Source organism: Elephantulus edwardii, unplaced genomic scaffold (genome assembly GCF_000299155.1).
Source record: "Elephantulus edwardii isolate Elephantulus edwardi_28Jun2011 unplaced genomic scaffold, EleEdw1.0 scaffold00022, whole genome shotgun sequence".
NCBI lineage: Eukaryota > Metazoa > Chordata > Mammalia > Macroscelidea > Macroscelididae > Elephantulus > Elephantulus edwardii.
Genome location: NW_006399772.1, coordinates 26,265,675 through 26,276,578, shown reverse-complemented (window position 1 = coordinate 26,276,578; position 10,904 = coordinate 26,265,675). Strand labels below are relative to the sequence as shown.

At 41.3% G+C, this 10,904-nt stretch overlaps 1 protein-coding gene and 1 pseudogene across 1 annotated transcript in view; one reads left to right on the top strand and one right to left on the bottom strand.

Moving 5' to 3' along the window:
- The window catches only part of FAM3C (family with sequence similarity 3, member C), a 56,683-nt gene that overhangs the window by 38,313 nt on the left and 7,466 nt on the right, over window positions 1–10,904 (top strand). Inside the window, exons 5-7 of the mRNA XM_006882701.1 lie at window positions 4,740–4,798; window positions 5,611–5,661; window positions 8,576–8,660. Coding sequence (XP_006882763.1) covers window positions 4,740–4,798; window positions 5,611–5,661; window positions 8,576–8,660 — 195 coding nt within the window. The remainder of the gene's footprint in view (window positions 1–4,739; window positions 4,799–5,610; window positions 5,662–8,575; window positions 8,661–10,904) is intronic.
- LOC102857483 overlaps window positions 10,052–10,904 on the bottom strand; it is a 1,949-nt pseudogene continuing 1,096 nt past the window's right edge.

The following is a 10,904-nucleotide window of genomic DNA, read 5'->3' as shown; positions in this document are numbered from 1 at the left end:
GATTCTGTGACTAGAGAGGTGGGAATAAGTGTGTTTGAGATGGCTAGGTTGGCACAGGATAGAAGAGCATATAGAGCTCTTGTACATAGGGTCGCTATGAGTCGCAAGCAACTCGATGGCACATAACAACAACAACAACCACAACTTATGAGGAGCTCTGGCAGCCTAGACCATAGGGAGTTATCCTGCTGACCAAAAGGCTGTGGTGTGACCAGCTGTTCAAATCCACCGTTAGCTCTGAGGAAGCAGGATACGCAGTCTATTCTTGTACCGTTTACAGCCTCAGGAACCAAATGGAGTATTGCTGTGAGTCAGAACAGACTCCAATGACAGGGTCTGTTTTTAGTTTTACTAGAACCTTATGAGACATTTTGAAATAAAGTGTATCTAAAGTAGTATTTATCTACTTTACAGATTATGTAATAATTTTCCTTACCTTTTTTATTTGGTAGTGGTGGTAAAACCTTTACATTAATGAAGGGTATACCTCTGTTAGTAAGGTGACTCCATACTTTTTTTTTTTTTACCTATTTTTTTAATTGTGATTTTTAACAAAAGTTTACAGAAAAGTTGAATTTTCATTCACTCAGTGTTATAAATTTTCCTCCATTCTCTCTTTCTCAGTTCACTTTGTTTGCTTAAAAAATATTCACTTAATACCTTTAAAATCAACCAAAGGTCATTTACTGATTACAGGTTTGAGTTTCCATTTTAAAAATTGGCAATCTTCTACCCTCTTGTGGCAGTTCTCTGTCATTGCCGTTCTTTTCTCTGTTGGTGAATGCTGAGACTGGGAGCTCTCTCTCGTGGCCTCGTCCTTAGTTAAGAGTTGTGCTGTTGACCCAAAGGTGACTCCTCTCTGACAGTTCAAGTCCATCAGCTCCTCTGTAGGAGAAAGATGAGCAGTCTCCTCCCAGGTGGTTTACAGCCTTGGAAACTCTGCAGAGTGAGCTGTGAGTCAGGTCTGTTTTAATGGCAATGAGACAGAGGTGACTCGTGGCTGCTGTGAAGCTAAACACTGTGACAATGATGTGTCAAGTGCAGTAATGGTTACCTATGGTGGACAGTGTTTGGTGGAGCTCCCCGCTTAAAACAAGCTTGGAAGCAGGAGTGGCGTCCAAAATAACTTGTGTCCAGAAACTCTATGAACTTGGAAAAATGATGAAAGCTATACAAGTGTTCAGGTCTTTAATTCATAGGGTCGCTATGAGTCGTGTATGACTCGATGGCATTTGACAGCAACAATGATGAATTGGAAGTTAGGGACAGAACAGCGTGTTCCTAAGTCATCTCGACCTGGAGAAGACACCGAGATCTTCCATCTTCCACCTTAATCTAAATGGGGATGGCATTTACTTATCAAATATATTCAGGAAAAGAGAGGGGCGGGTGAATTTCAAGCCTGCCTCTTTGTATAGCACCTTTGTTTACTTCCTGTTGCCCACTTCTCAGCTAGTCTTAGGTCCACACATTCGAAGACCTGCGCTTTGCCACGCATTCATTTCCCAGAATCATGAGAGAGCTTTTGCAGGAAGACTAGGTATTGATGCTGAGTACTCAACCTTTGTGCCTGTAACTCCTGTGCACCTCGCTGTGCCTTTTCTTTATTGGAGTTCAAGTCTCTCCACACCCTCCTCAGCCTCTGATTTTCTGTCTTCTTGACCTTGACCTCTGGTGGCCTAGAGGGTAGGGATTTGTGCTCTCAGCTAGTAGTTGTCAATTCCGCTCTTCCAGCTGCTTCTCAGCGAAAGATGGCTGTCTCCTCCGTGTCATTTTTGTTGTTGCTGTTTGCTGCTGAGTCAGCAGTGACTCCTAGTGACCTGTGAGCCATCAATCTGAACCTTGCCCTCTGCTCCACCAATCTCACTCTCCCTCATGTGCTGAGGTCTATTGTTAGCGTCACTGTGTCAGTCCAGCGGGTTGACAGATTTCCTCTCTTCCTCTGACCTTCCACCTTTCCCAGCATGGAACTTTTCCGAAGTTCCAAAGACTGGCCCTCCTGACAACATGTGCAACGTATGGGAGATAAAGTTTTATCATCCTTGGCTCTAAGGAACACCCTGGTTACAGTTTTTTCTGAAATAGATCTGTTTGTTCTTTTGGCAGTCCATGGGATATTCCGTAATCTTCTCCAACAACACAATTCAAAGACCTCAGTTATCCTGTCATCCTTATTCGTTATCCATACTTTCAGATGCATAGGTAGTAATTGAAAAGGCCTTGGCTTGGATCAGGCACACCTTAGCCTTTAAACTGACATCGTTGTTCTTTAGTACTTTGGAGAAGTCCTTGACAGCAGATTTTACCAAGACCGAAGTTGTGAACAACTTCAGTCTTTGTTCCTTATTTCACAATGTTACTTATTGGTCCAGAATTAAGAATTTTTGGGTTTTTGTGTTGAAATGTAATCCATACTGAAGATCTTTGATCTTCTGCAGCAAGCGTTTAAAATCCTCCTTACCTTCTGCAAGCAAAGTGTGTCTTCTACATACAGCAGGTTGTTGAGGAGTCTTCCTCCGATAGTGATGCAACATTTTGTTTCATGTTGTGCAGATGCTTGAATTATTTGCTCAGCTTACAGACTGAATGTTGTTGTTAAGTGCTGTCGAGTCATAGACGACTCATAGCAACCCTATGAACAAAAGACCTGAACACTTGTATAACTTTCATCTTTTCTCCAAGTTCATAGAGCTTTCAGAAGCAAGCTCTTTCAGAAGTGGATGCCACTCTTGCTTCCAAGCTTATTTTCATCTTGGAGCTCCACCAAACACTGTCCACCATGGCTAACCATTATCCTATTTGACACTTCAGGCTCACAGTGTTTAGTATCACAGCAACCACGAGTTACCTCTGTACAGCAAATGGACAGACTAGGGCTAGACCATATAGAAGAATGTTTGACAAAAAACAAATAAAACCAGATAATGGTTACAGATTGAATAGAATGGAATAAAAGATCCAACTCTGATGCGTTTATCTGATTAAGGAGAGACAGCTGATATCTAGATAACACCAGTGAAGTTACAACATGGAAATTCTGTTCTTGTTTTTCTTTACTTTGTCTAATTCTGGGGCAGAAATGACAACACCAGTCTTTATTCATCAGTTTCAGGCACAGGTTAGCTGCAGTTGAGAGTTTGACAAATATAGCAACTAAAACGTTTTATACAAATCGTTTGTTCTATTGTGAAATTTATAATCATGTATTACAGATTTCATTATCTTTTCTGGAAATGTGTGCTACACATACTCTAGGAGAAAAATGGATAATTTATGTACATTTATATATTGCTAAAAATGTTAACCTAATAGTAGACATTGAGGTTTATTTAATATGCAATTAGCAAATCTCTACAACTTTTCTGATTAGAGTAAAAAATATCCCCAAGAAGAGTCTTTTCGTAGATGCATATATTCCAGTTTTTCAGTTTACTCACGGCCCTGAAAATAGAGCCAGAATGTTGTTTATAGAAAAAGCTCATAGGCCTGCAGCATTTTCTTGAAGAACAATACAGATAATTACTGATTTGCCCAAAGCTTGATTCTAGTCTGACCTTTAAATGTTTCTGTTGTTGACTCTGCATGTAGATAATTCTTTTAAAAAGAGCATACTGTCCAAGGCAAATATTCTTTATATTGTTTGACTTAAAAATTGCTCTCTGAGGGAGCTTTGGTGGCCTAGTGGCAAGAAGCTGCACAGCAATCCTAGAGGCATGCGCTTTGAATCCACCAGATGCTCTGCTGAAGAAGGAGGGGCAATCTCCTCCTGTACCAGTCAAATTCAATTTGACAGTACACACACACAAAAATAATAAAATAAAATTTAAAAAAAAATTTTTTAAAGGTTTTCTGGAAGCCAGTTATCTTAGGGTTTTAAGGTTTCTCTTGGTATGATAGTTTGGCTGGACTCTCTTACTCTCATTTTGTGAGAATTAAAAACTTTGTTTTTTAAGTATACACTGTTATATGCCTTTGTGTTAGAACCAACTCATAGCTGACCCTCCAGCAGGTTTTCAGAGGCAGTAAATTGCATGAGAGAGAGATTGCCTGTCTTTCTCCTGTGGAGCAGCTGATGGTTTCAAACCATGTGCCTTTGGAATGGCAGCACCTTTCCTTACCCTGTAGGCCACCAAAGCTCCCTCAGTATACATCCATAGCAAAATGTGGATGCATGGGTGTCATACAGATGCGCGTATACGCCTCCCTCCCACATCTTCAGACTGGTTCAGTTGAATAGTTCTCGTTGAACAGCTTGGCTGATAGGCTCAGCAGATGTTTCACTGGCTTCTTTCACAGTAGCGTTCTTTCTAATGATTTCCGAGTGTCACTGACTATTACCAGGTATGATAATGATACAAGTGACTTTGGTTAGGTGCAGTTTACCCATGTGTTTTACAGGATGCTAAAATCGTATTTCATAATCTCATGCAGAGCACCGAGAACGAATTCATGTTTCTGCTCTAAAACTTTCTAATATATGTCTCTAATATTAAGTTTTTATGAACATTGTTTTAAAATTTTTCAACTAGTCTCTCCCTCACTTAGTACCGAACACAAGTAAAAGGCAAATTCATTTCCCTTAGATTGATTTCACCAAAGAGATCGTTTCATTCCTCTGTGGCTCATAAAGCACTATGTAGCATATATAAATACCTAACTAGATTGTTTTTGGACATGACTCTGTCCCTGAAGTATGTTCATATGAAATATCTAATTTTTGTTTACATTTTCTCCTGCAGCTTAATGAGTGGTGTTAAGAATAATGTTGGAAGAGGGATCAATGTTGCTTTAGTAAATGGTAAGAATTCTTTTTACTTATAGATATAATCAGAAGCTATGTTTATACCTAAAGTAATTCCACTATCTCGAAGATGGTCTCTTGACCTTGAAGCCCTCCCCTTTTCAAAAATAAACCGACAAATGAAAACTAGCTGGAGAATTGGTGGCCAGCCTAGATGGACAGTTGTTGCCAAGGGTCATTGAGAGTTGACCACGATTCATAGAATCAGTCTGAACAGATCTGAACTGCCCCATCTCGGGTTTTCCTCATCATTTCTGACACACTCAAGCCGCTTGTTCCAGTCACCCTGTCAGTCCGTCTCATTGAGAGTCTTCTCCTAGACTGACCCTCCACCTTGCCAACTGTGATGTCCTTTACCAAGGACGGCTGCTCCTGACCTTGCCTCCAAGAAGCCACCCTGGCTCCACATTTTTCCAAGACATACTTGTTTGTCCGTTCAGAAGTCCATGCCAAGCATTTATGCATGGTTTCTCCAGAACATCTCAGCCACTTGTGTGGAGAGCTTCTCACATGCCATTATCAGGAGAGAGCCAATCTAACATTAAATTGATGACTTATTGATTAGCATTTTGTAATATTAACGTAATGCAGAAGAGGAGGACAGTGGCAGAAAGGTGAGTGGGAGAGTCCTATAGGAGCCTCCAGACATAGTTGTGTGAAAACAGACTTCCGGTTCATACACTCCATACTGAAGTCTGTCTCTCAAAAATAAATTTTCTCTTAGTGAATTCCTATCACTCATTGATTTTATTTTACAGTGTACCAGACATTTCAGTTATATAATTTGATGTGAACTTAATCTCTTTCAGGAAAAACAGGAGAAGTATTAGACACTAAATATTTTGACATGTGGGGCGGAGGTAAGTGTGAAGAGTGTCGAGCCCTGTCTTCACTTGTTAGCACTGACTTCCCAGTTGTCTCCGTGTAACAGGAGTCCATTAGTGAGGAAATAACTATTTCTTTGTCCACATTCTCTCACCACCTTTTCACCAACTTCCCAGGTGTTTTTATGTGATCAGTTATAATGAATGGACTTCCATTTTGTTAGAAAAATCAACTGGTGTGCAATTGAGGCAATAATATAAAAGACGAGACTTAGAAAATATTCCTTTGCCAGCTAATTTTAAATACCACCTAGTCTAGGGGGCTAATTTTCTAAGCAAGAAAGTTTGGGCTCTAGGATTGGGTTTTTTTTGGGGGGGGGATTGTGTTGGTTTTGGGGTTTGGTTATTTTGGCCTCAAAATAAAGAACATATATAGTGTGAATGCCCGCAAACCAATTTAAATACTTTTAATTCATTGAATTGATTACACAGGCATTTCTCAATCTCAAAATCTAGGAGCATTCAACATTTCAAAATTAACAGTCCAGTTATAGGGAAGGAAGAATTCTGTTTATGCTTCCCAGTTGCCCTGGTGAAAAATGACTAATTACTGAACTGGATGGCGTTTTCTTTGTAGTTCTCTGCAATTGCATAGTTCATGGGAACTTTGTATCTCTATATTTACTGGGAAGCCCTTCGAGGGACCGTGAAGAGTCATCAGCAGACAGAGAGGACATTGTACAGGGATGAGTACTGCTGGGATGAATACTGCTCGGAGAAAGGAGTTTCTTCCTTACTGAAGGGAGCCTGGCACTGGTTTACCACTAGGTTCTTCTCTGAGTTGTTAGTTTTAGAATTTCGTCAGCTTGACAGTCGGCTCCACACCTCTCCACTCATTTAAATATTCCCTGGAAAAACCAGTCATGCTACTTGAACGTAGGGGGAAAAAATCAACCTTTCTAATATTTTTTCAGGGTTTAATAAAGTGTCGTATATTATTTGTTAAAAGAGAGCAGGAAGACTTTTCATCAATAACAAAACTATGGAAACTAAAAAGCTACTATCAATTTCAAAAGTCAAGGTCCTGCCAATGCTTACTGTAGAAAAAACACTCGTGCAAATCTGTTGTTAAGACCAGTACAGTGCTGGTCTCTGCCCCAACAAGTCATAGAAGAAATCAATACATTTGTTGGTGTTGAGTTCCATTGAGTTGGAACCAACCCATACCTCATCCTCCGGTGGGTTTTCAGAGGCTGTTAATCACAGGAGGAGACTACCCATAATTCTCTCATGGAGCAGCTGATGAATTCGAACTGTGTGCCTTTGGAATTGCAGTGCAGTTTCTTACTGTTTAACCTTTTAAATTACCCCCATTGAAGGTAGATTAAAAACACCACTAGTTAAAAAATCCAGCCCTCTGATTTACTTATATCTTTGCAGTTAAATCAAAAGGTGGGTTTTTTAAAACTATCTTATTACATTTTTTCTGATTTGAAAATGTGATGAGGGGAACAGGAGCTTTGGTGGCACAGGGGTTAAAACACTTGGCTGCTAACTGGAAGCTCAGCGGTTGGAACCCACCAGTTGGACCTCGGGCGGAAGGCTTGGTGGCAGGCTTGAATCTTTCTACAAAGATTCACAGCCTTGGGAAGCCTTCGGGGCGGTTCTCCTCTGTCCCACGGGACCACTCTGAGTCAGAATTGATGACCTGGGGTTTTTAATACTAAAGTATAAAATAGGATCACTTAGGAACATCTTCGGAAGATTTTGTTATGGAAAGGAGCTGAGTCAGTTAAAGTCACCCGGGGTTGAAATGTGTTTGATTTTGGCTTAAAGAGCTTGAGTGCAAATGCCTTTTGGTTTCTGACTCTTCCGTTTCTTGGGCTGACATCTCTGGTTTGTAGCCGCTGAAGGAGTTTCTTTTGAAGTTTATATGGATCTTGATACACTAGATAAAGTAGTCCATAACTTTAATAACTACCATAATTTGTCTTATAATAATAATCTGATCTTGATTCTTTCCCCCAGCTCATGGCTAGCGGATGAGCCTAAGGAGCCCTTAAATGGGTGTGCATATTGGTCCATAATTATATAACATCTTAGAACTTCAGTTCCCTCTGATACTTGGCTAAACACTATGTATCTTATCTTCTTTGTAGAAAAGTTTCAAATGTTTAAACTGATCCAGTTGTGGGTAAAGGGAAGCTTGGGAAGGATCCAGACTTTTAACATATAGGTGAACCAGAATGAAAGCAGCTTACACACAGCATAACAACCATGTTGCTTAGCTGGGTCAAAAACCACTCAGTGACTCCTGACTCAGAGACGGCAGCTGCATACACAGCTTTGTGCATGTGTCAGGCCCCAGAGGCCTGGCAGCAAGCCAGTATCACACATCAGGCTCTGAAAAGGACCCACCACACCTCTTAGAGTCTCTCCCATCCCGGAACTTTGGTCGAAGTATTTCTCATTCTGATGTGCATTCCAGATCACCCAATTTTTTAAAAAATTCAGGTCTGTTCCAATTTCACTTCAGCTGTGATCAAATTCTTCAAACCAGTTCAAAATAGTGTAGCATACTGGTAGAAACAAGTTTTGTCCCGGACCTCAGAATTACGTTTTCCCTAATCCCATTTATTCTTGTTTGAGAGATCTTTGGGGTTTTTTTTCCCCCTTTGTATCATAATTTATTTAGCCCCTGGAATAATCAGTACAAAAGAGCACAGAGCGATTCAGGCTTGGAGCTGATGATTAGCTCATGTTAAGGGGTGACCTTGACCATTCTTGGGAAAAAAACCAACCCAAACAAACCTTCAGTTGTTTTATTTTTGTCCTCAATTTTAACTGTTCCACATTGTAAATTGATGATTTGGAAATTCTTCCCAGTTAAGTGATTGAGATGATTATTAATTTTCTTTTTTAAAGTCTTCAACTTTTTCTTTTTCTTCAGATGTGGCCCCATTTATTGAATTTCTGAAGTCCATACAGGATGGAACCATAGTCTTAATGGGAACGTACGATGACGGAGCAACCAAGTAAGATTGATTTAAGTCACATCCTACCTGAATAGTAGATCATTAACCTAACAAAGGAAACTCATTCTCAGATGGATTATAATCACAGATACACAGGGCATGACGCCATATCCACTGCTCTAAGCCCTATAGGGAAGACTAGCAGTGCCTCATGGGGTTTCCAAGGCTGTGAATATTTAAGCAGCAGACCACCAGGTCTGTGCCTTTGCGGTGACTGGTGTATTCGATCTGCTGATTGTGTGCTTACCAGCTGAGCCTTTGGTCATAGGAGAGAGAAGTGGCTGGCTTCTTCTACACAGATTACAACCTTGAAACCCTCTGGGACAAATCTCTGCCCTGTGGGGTTGCCATGAGTCGAACTTAGCACAATGGCAGTGAGTTTGGGTTTGTAGTTACCATTTCTCATGTGGTAAAGAGTTGCATGGCCTACCCAAAGGCATGCAGTTCTGATCCACTTCTTGCACCATGGGAGAAGGATGGGCAGTCTCCTCCTGTTTGATTAACTGCCTCTGAAAACCCACTGGAGGGCCAGCTATGAGTCAGTTCCAGCACTACAGTATAGAACAACAACATGCTGTAAATGTATTATTTTTCATATTATTTCCTTTCTCCAGCAAGATGGATCCCCTCCTTTAGTAAAGAATGTAATAGTTGGGAAGAGCAAGCTCAGTTTTGGTTTGGTTTTATTTTGCTGCCTTGCTTCTTTTGGACAGGATACTCTGTGGCATATTAACTTCATGCCTAAGTGCAGAATTTAAATGCCGATGTCTTAGAGTGAAAAGCAACCTCCTAAGTCCCAAACCAGTACCCTAAGCAGGGCAAGATTACCTTAGAACAGTCCCGAACACCTCCACTGAACTCCTTATCACCCACAGGGTCTGAGACTCTTGCTGTTTGTGTATTTGAAACCAAAGAAACAAAAATATTTTAACATATAGTGTGTTCTGAAGGTGAGCGTCCTCTAAATTCTTAGTAGCCCTTAGTGTGGGTCAAAGAAACAATGTGGTTATCCGGTGCCAAAAAGTAGACTGGAACTGATGGCAGCCCTGGGTACATGAGATCGGAGCCTCAGCCTGTTATGTACCCCCTCACCATCTCGGGGTGCTCAGCCCACCGCTCTAGTCACTGTGCCACTTTATCTCATTGAGGGTCTTTCACCAAACCCCTACAATATTCCAGAATGATGTCTTTTTCTATTTTTCCAAATACAGTATTTATTGCTATATGACTGTTTTTCTTTTACGTTTGATGTTTTTCATGCTAGAAATTTTTAATCATGCATTAAATGCAGCATACAACCAAACTATTTTTCTTTGCTTCTTGTAAGGAAGAGTCCAAGATGGACAATCACAGCCATGATTTCTTTTTTGAAATCTGTGCATTTATATAAATCATCGGTTTCGAGAAGAAGGCATACTCCTCAATTTTGTTAACTCCAATTTTTCAAGAAAACGCTGGAGAGTATTATACAAAACCTGATGTGCTGTAGTAGCCTCTTCGTAAGTGTCAAAGGGTTTAACAGAATCCATTTCAGCATTTTTGGAAATAGCTTCTGCTAAGGATTCGTAATTGGCGTATTCCGTCAGTGACCACACGTGTTCATCCAGTAGACGCCCTCCCTGCATAAAGCTTCAGGATCATGCAGTGCCTTGTTTATTCTGTGGTCTGTGACGCGGTTCTGTGGAAAACTCTGTCCTTATTTTCTCTGACCTTCCTTGAGTTCCAATCTGAATCTTCCTTGCCGTGGACCGTTCACTTGTTTCTTATTTATTCAAGCTGCACACTGGAGGGTTTTGCCCGTCACTTTCTCAACAGCCGGCTTTCTAGTTTTCAGTTGTGATCACTCATGTTGGCATTCAGAAACGACACCTGCCAGGGGGTGAACGTTGCTGACCACACTGGTAGTATTTCTGTGCTGGCCTCCAGCTCCACTGGCTCGCTTTGTGTCAATTCTCAGATCTTTGCGATTAATGGCCAGGTTCATCTCAGTAAGTAGCGGCAGTATCGCTGCAGTCATGGTGCCCGTGTGGATGCAGTCATGGTGCCCATGTGGATGGGGTCATGGTGCCCATGTGGAGGTGGGCACCAGGCGGTCATGGTGCCCTTGTGGATGCGGTCGTGGTGCCCGTGTGGATGGAGTCGTGGTGCTCGTGTGGAGGCGTTCGTGGTGCCCGTGTGTGGATGCGGTCATGGTGCCCTTGTGGATGCGGTCGTGGTGCCCGTGTGGATGGAGTCGTGGTGCCC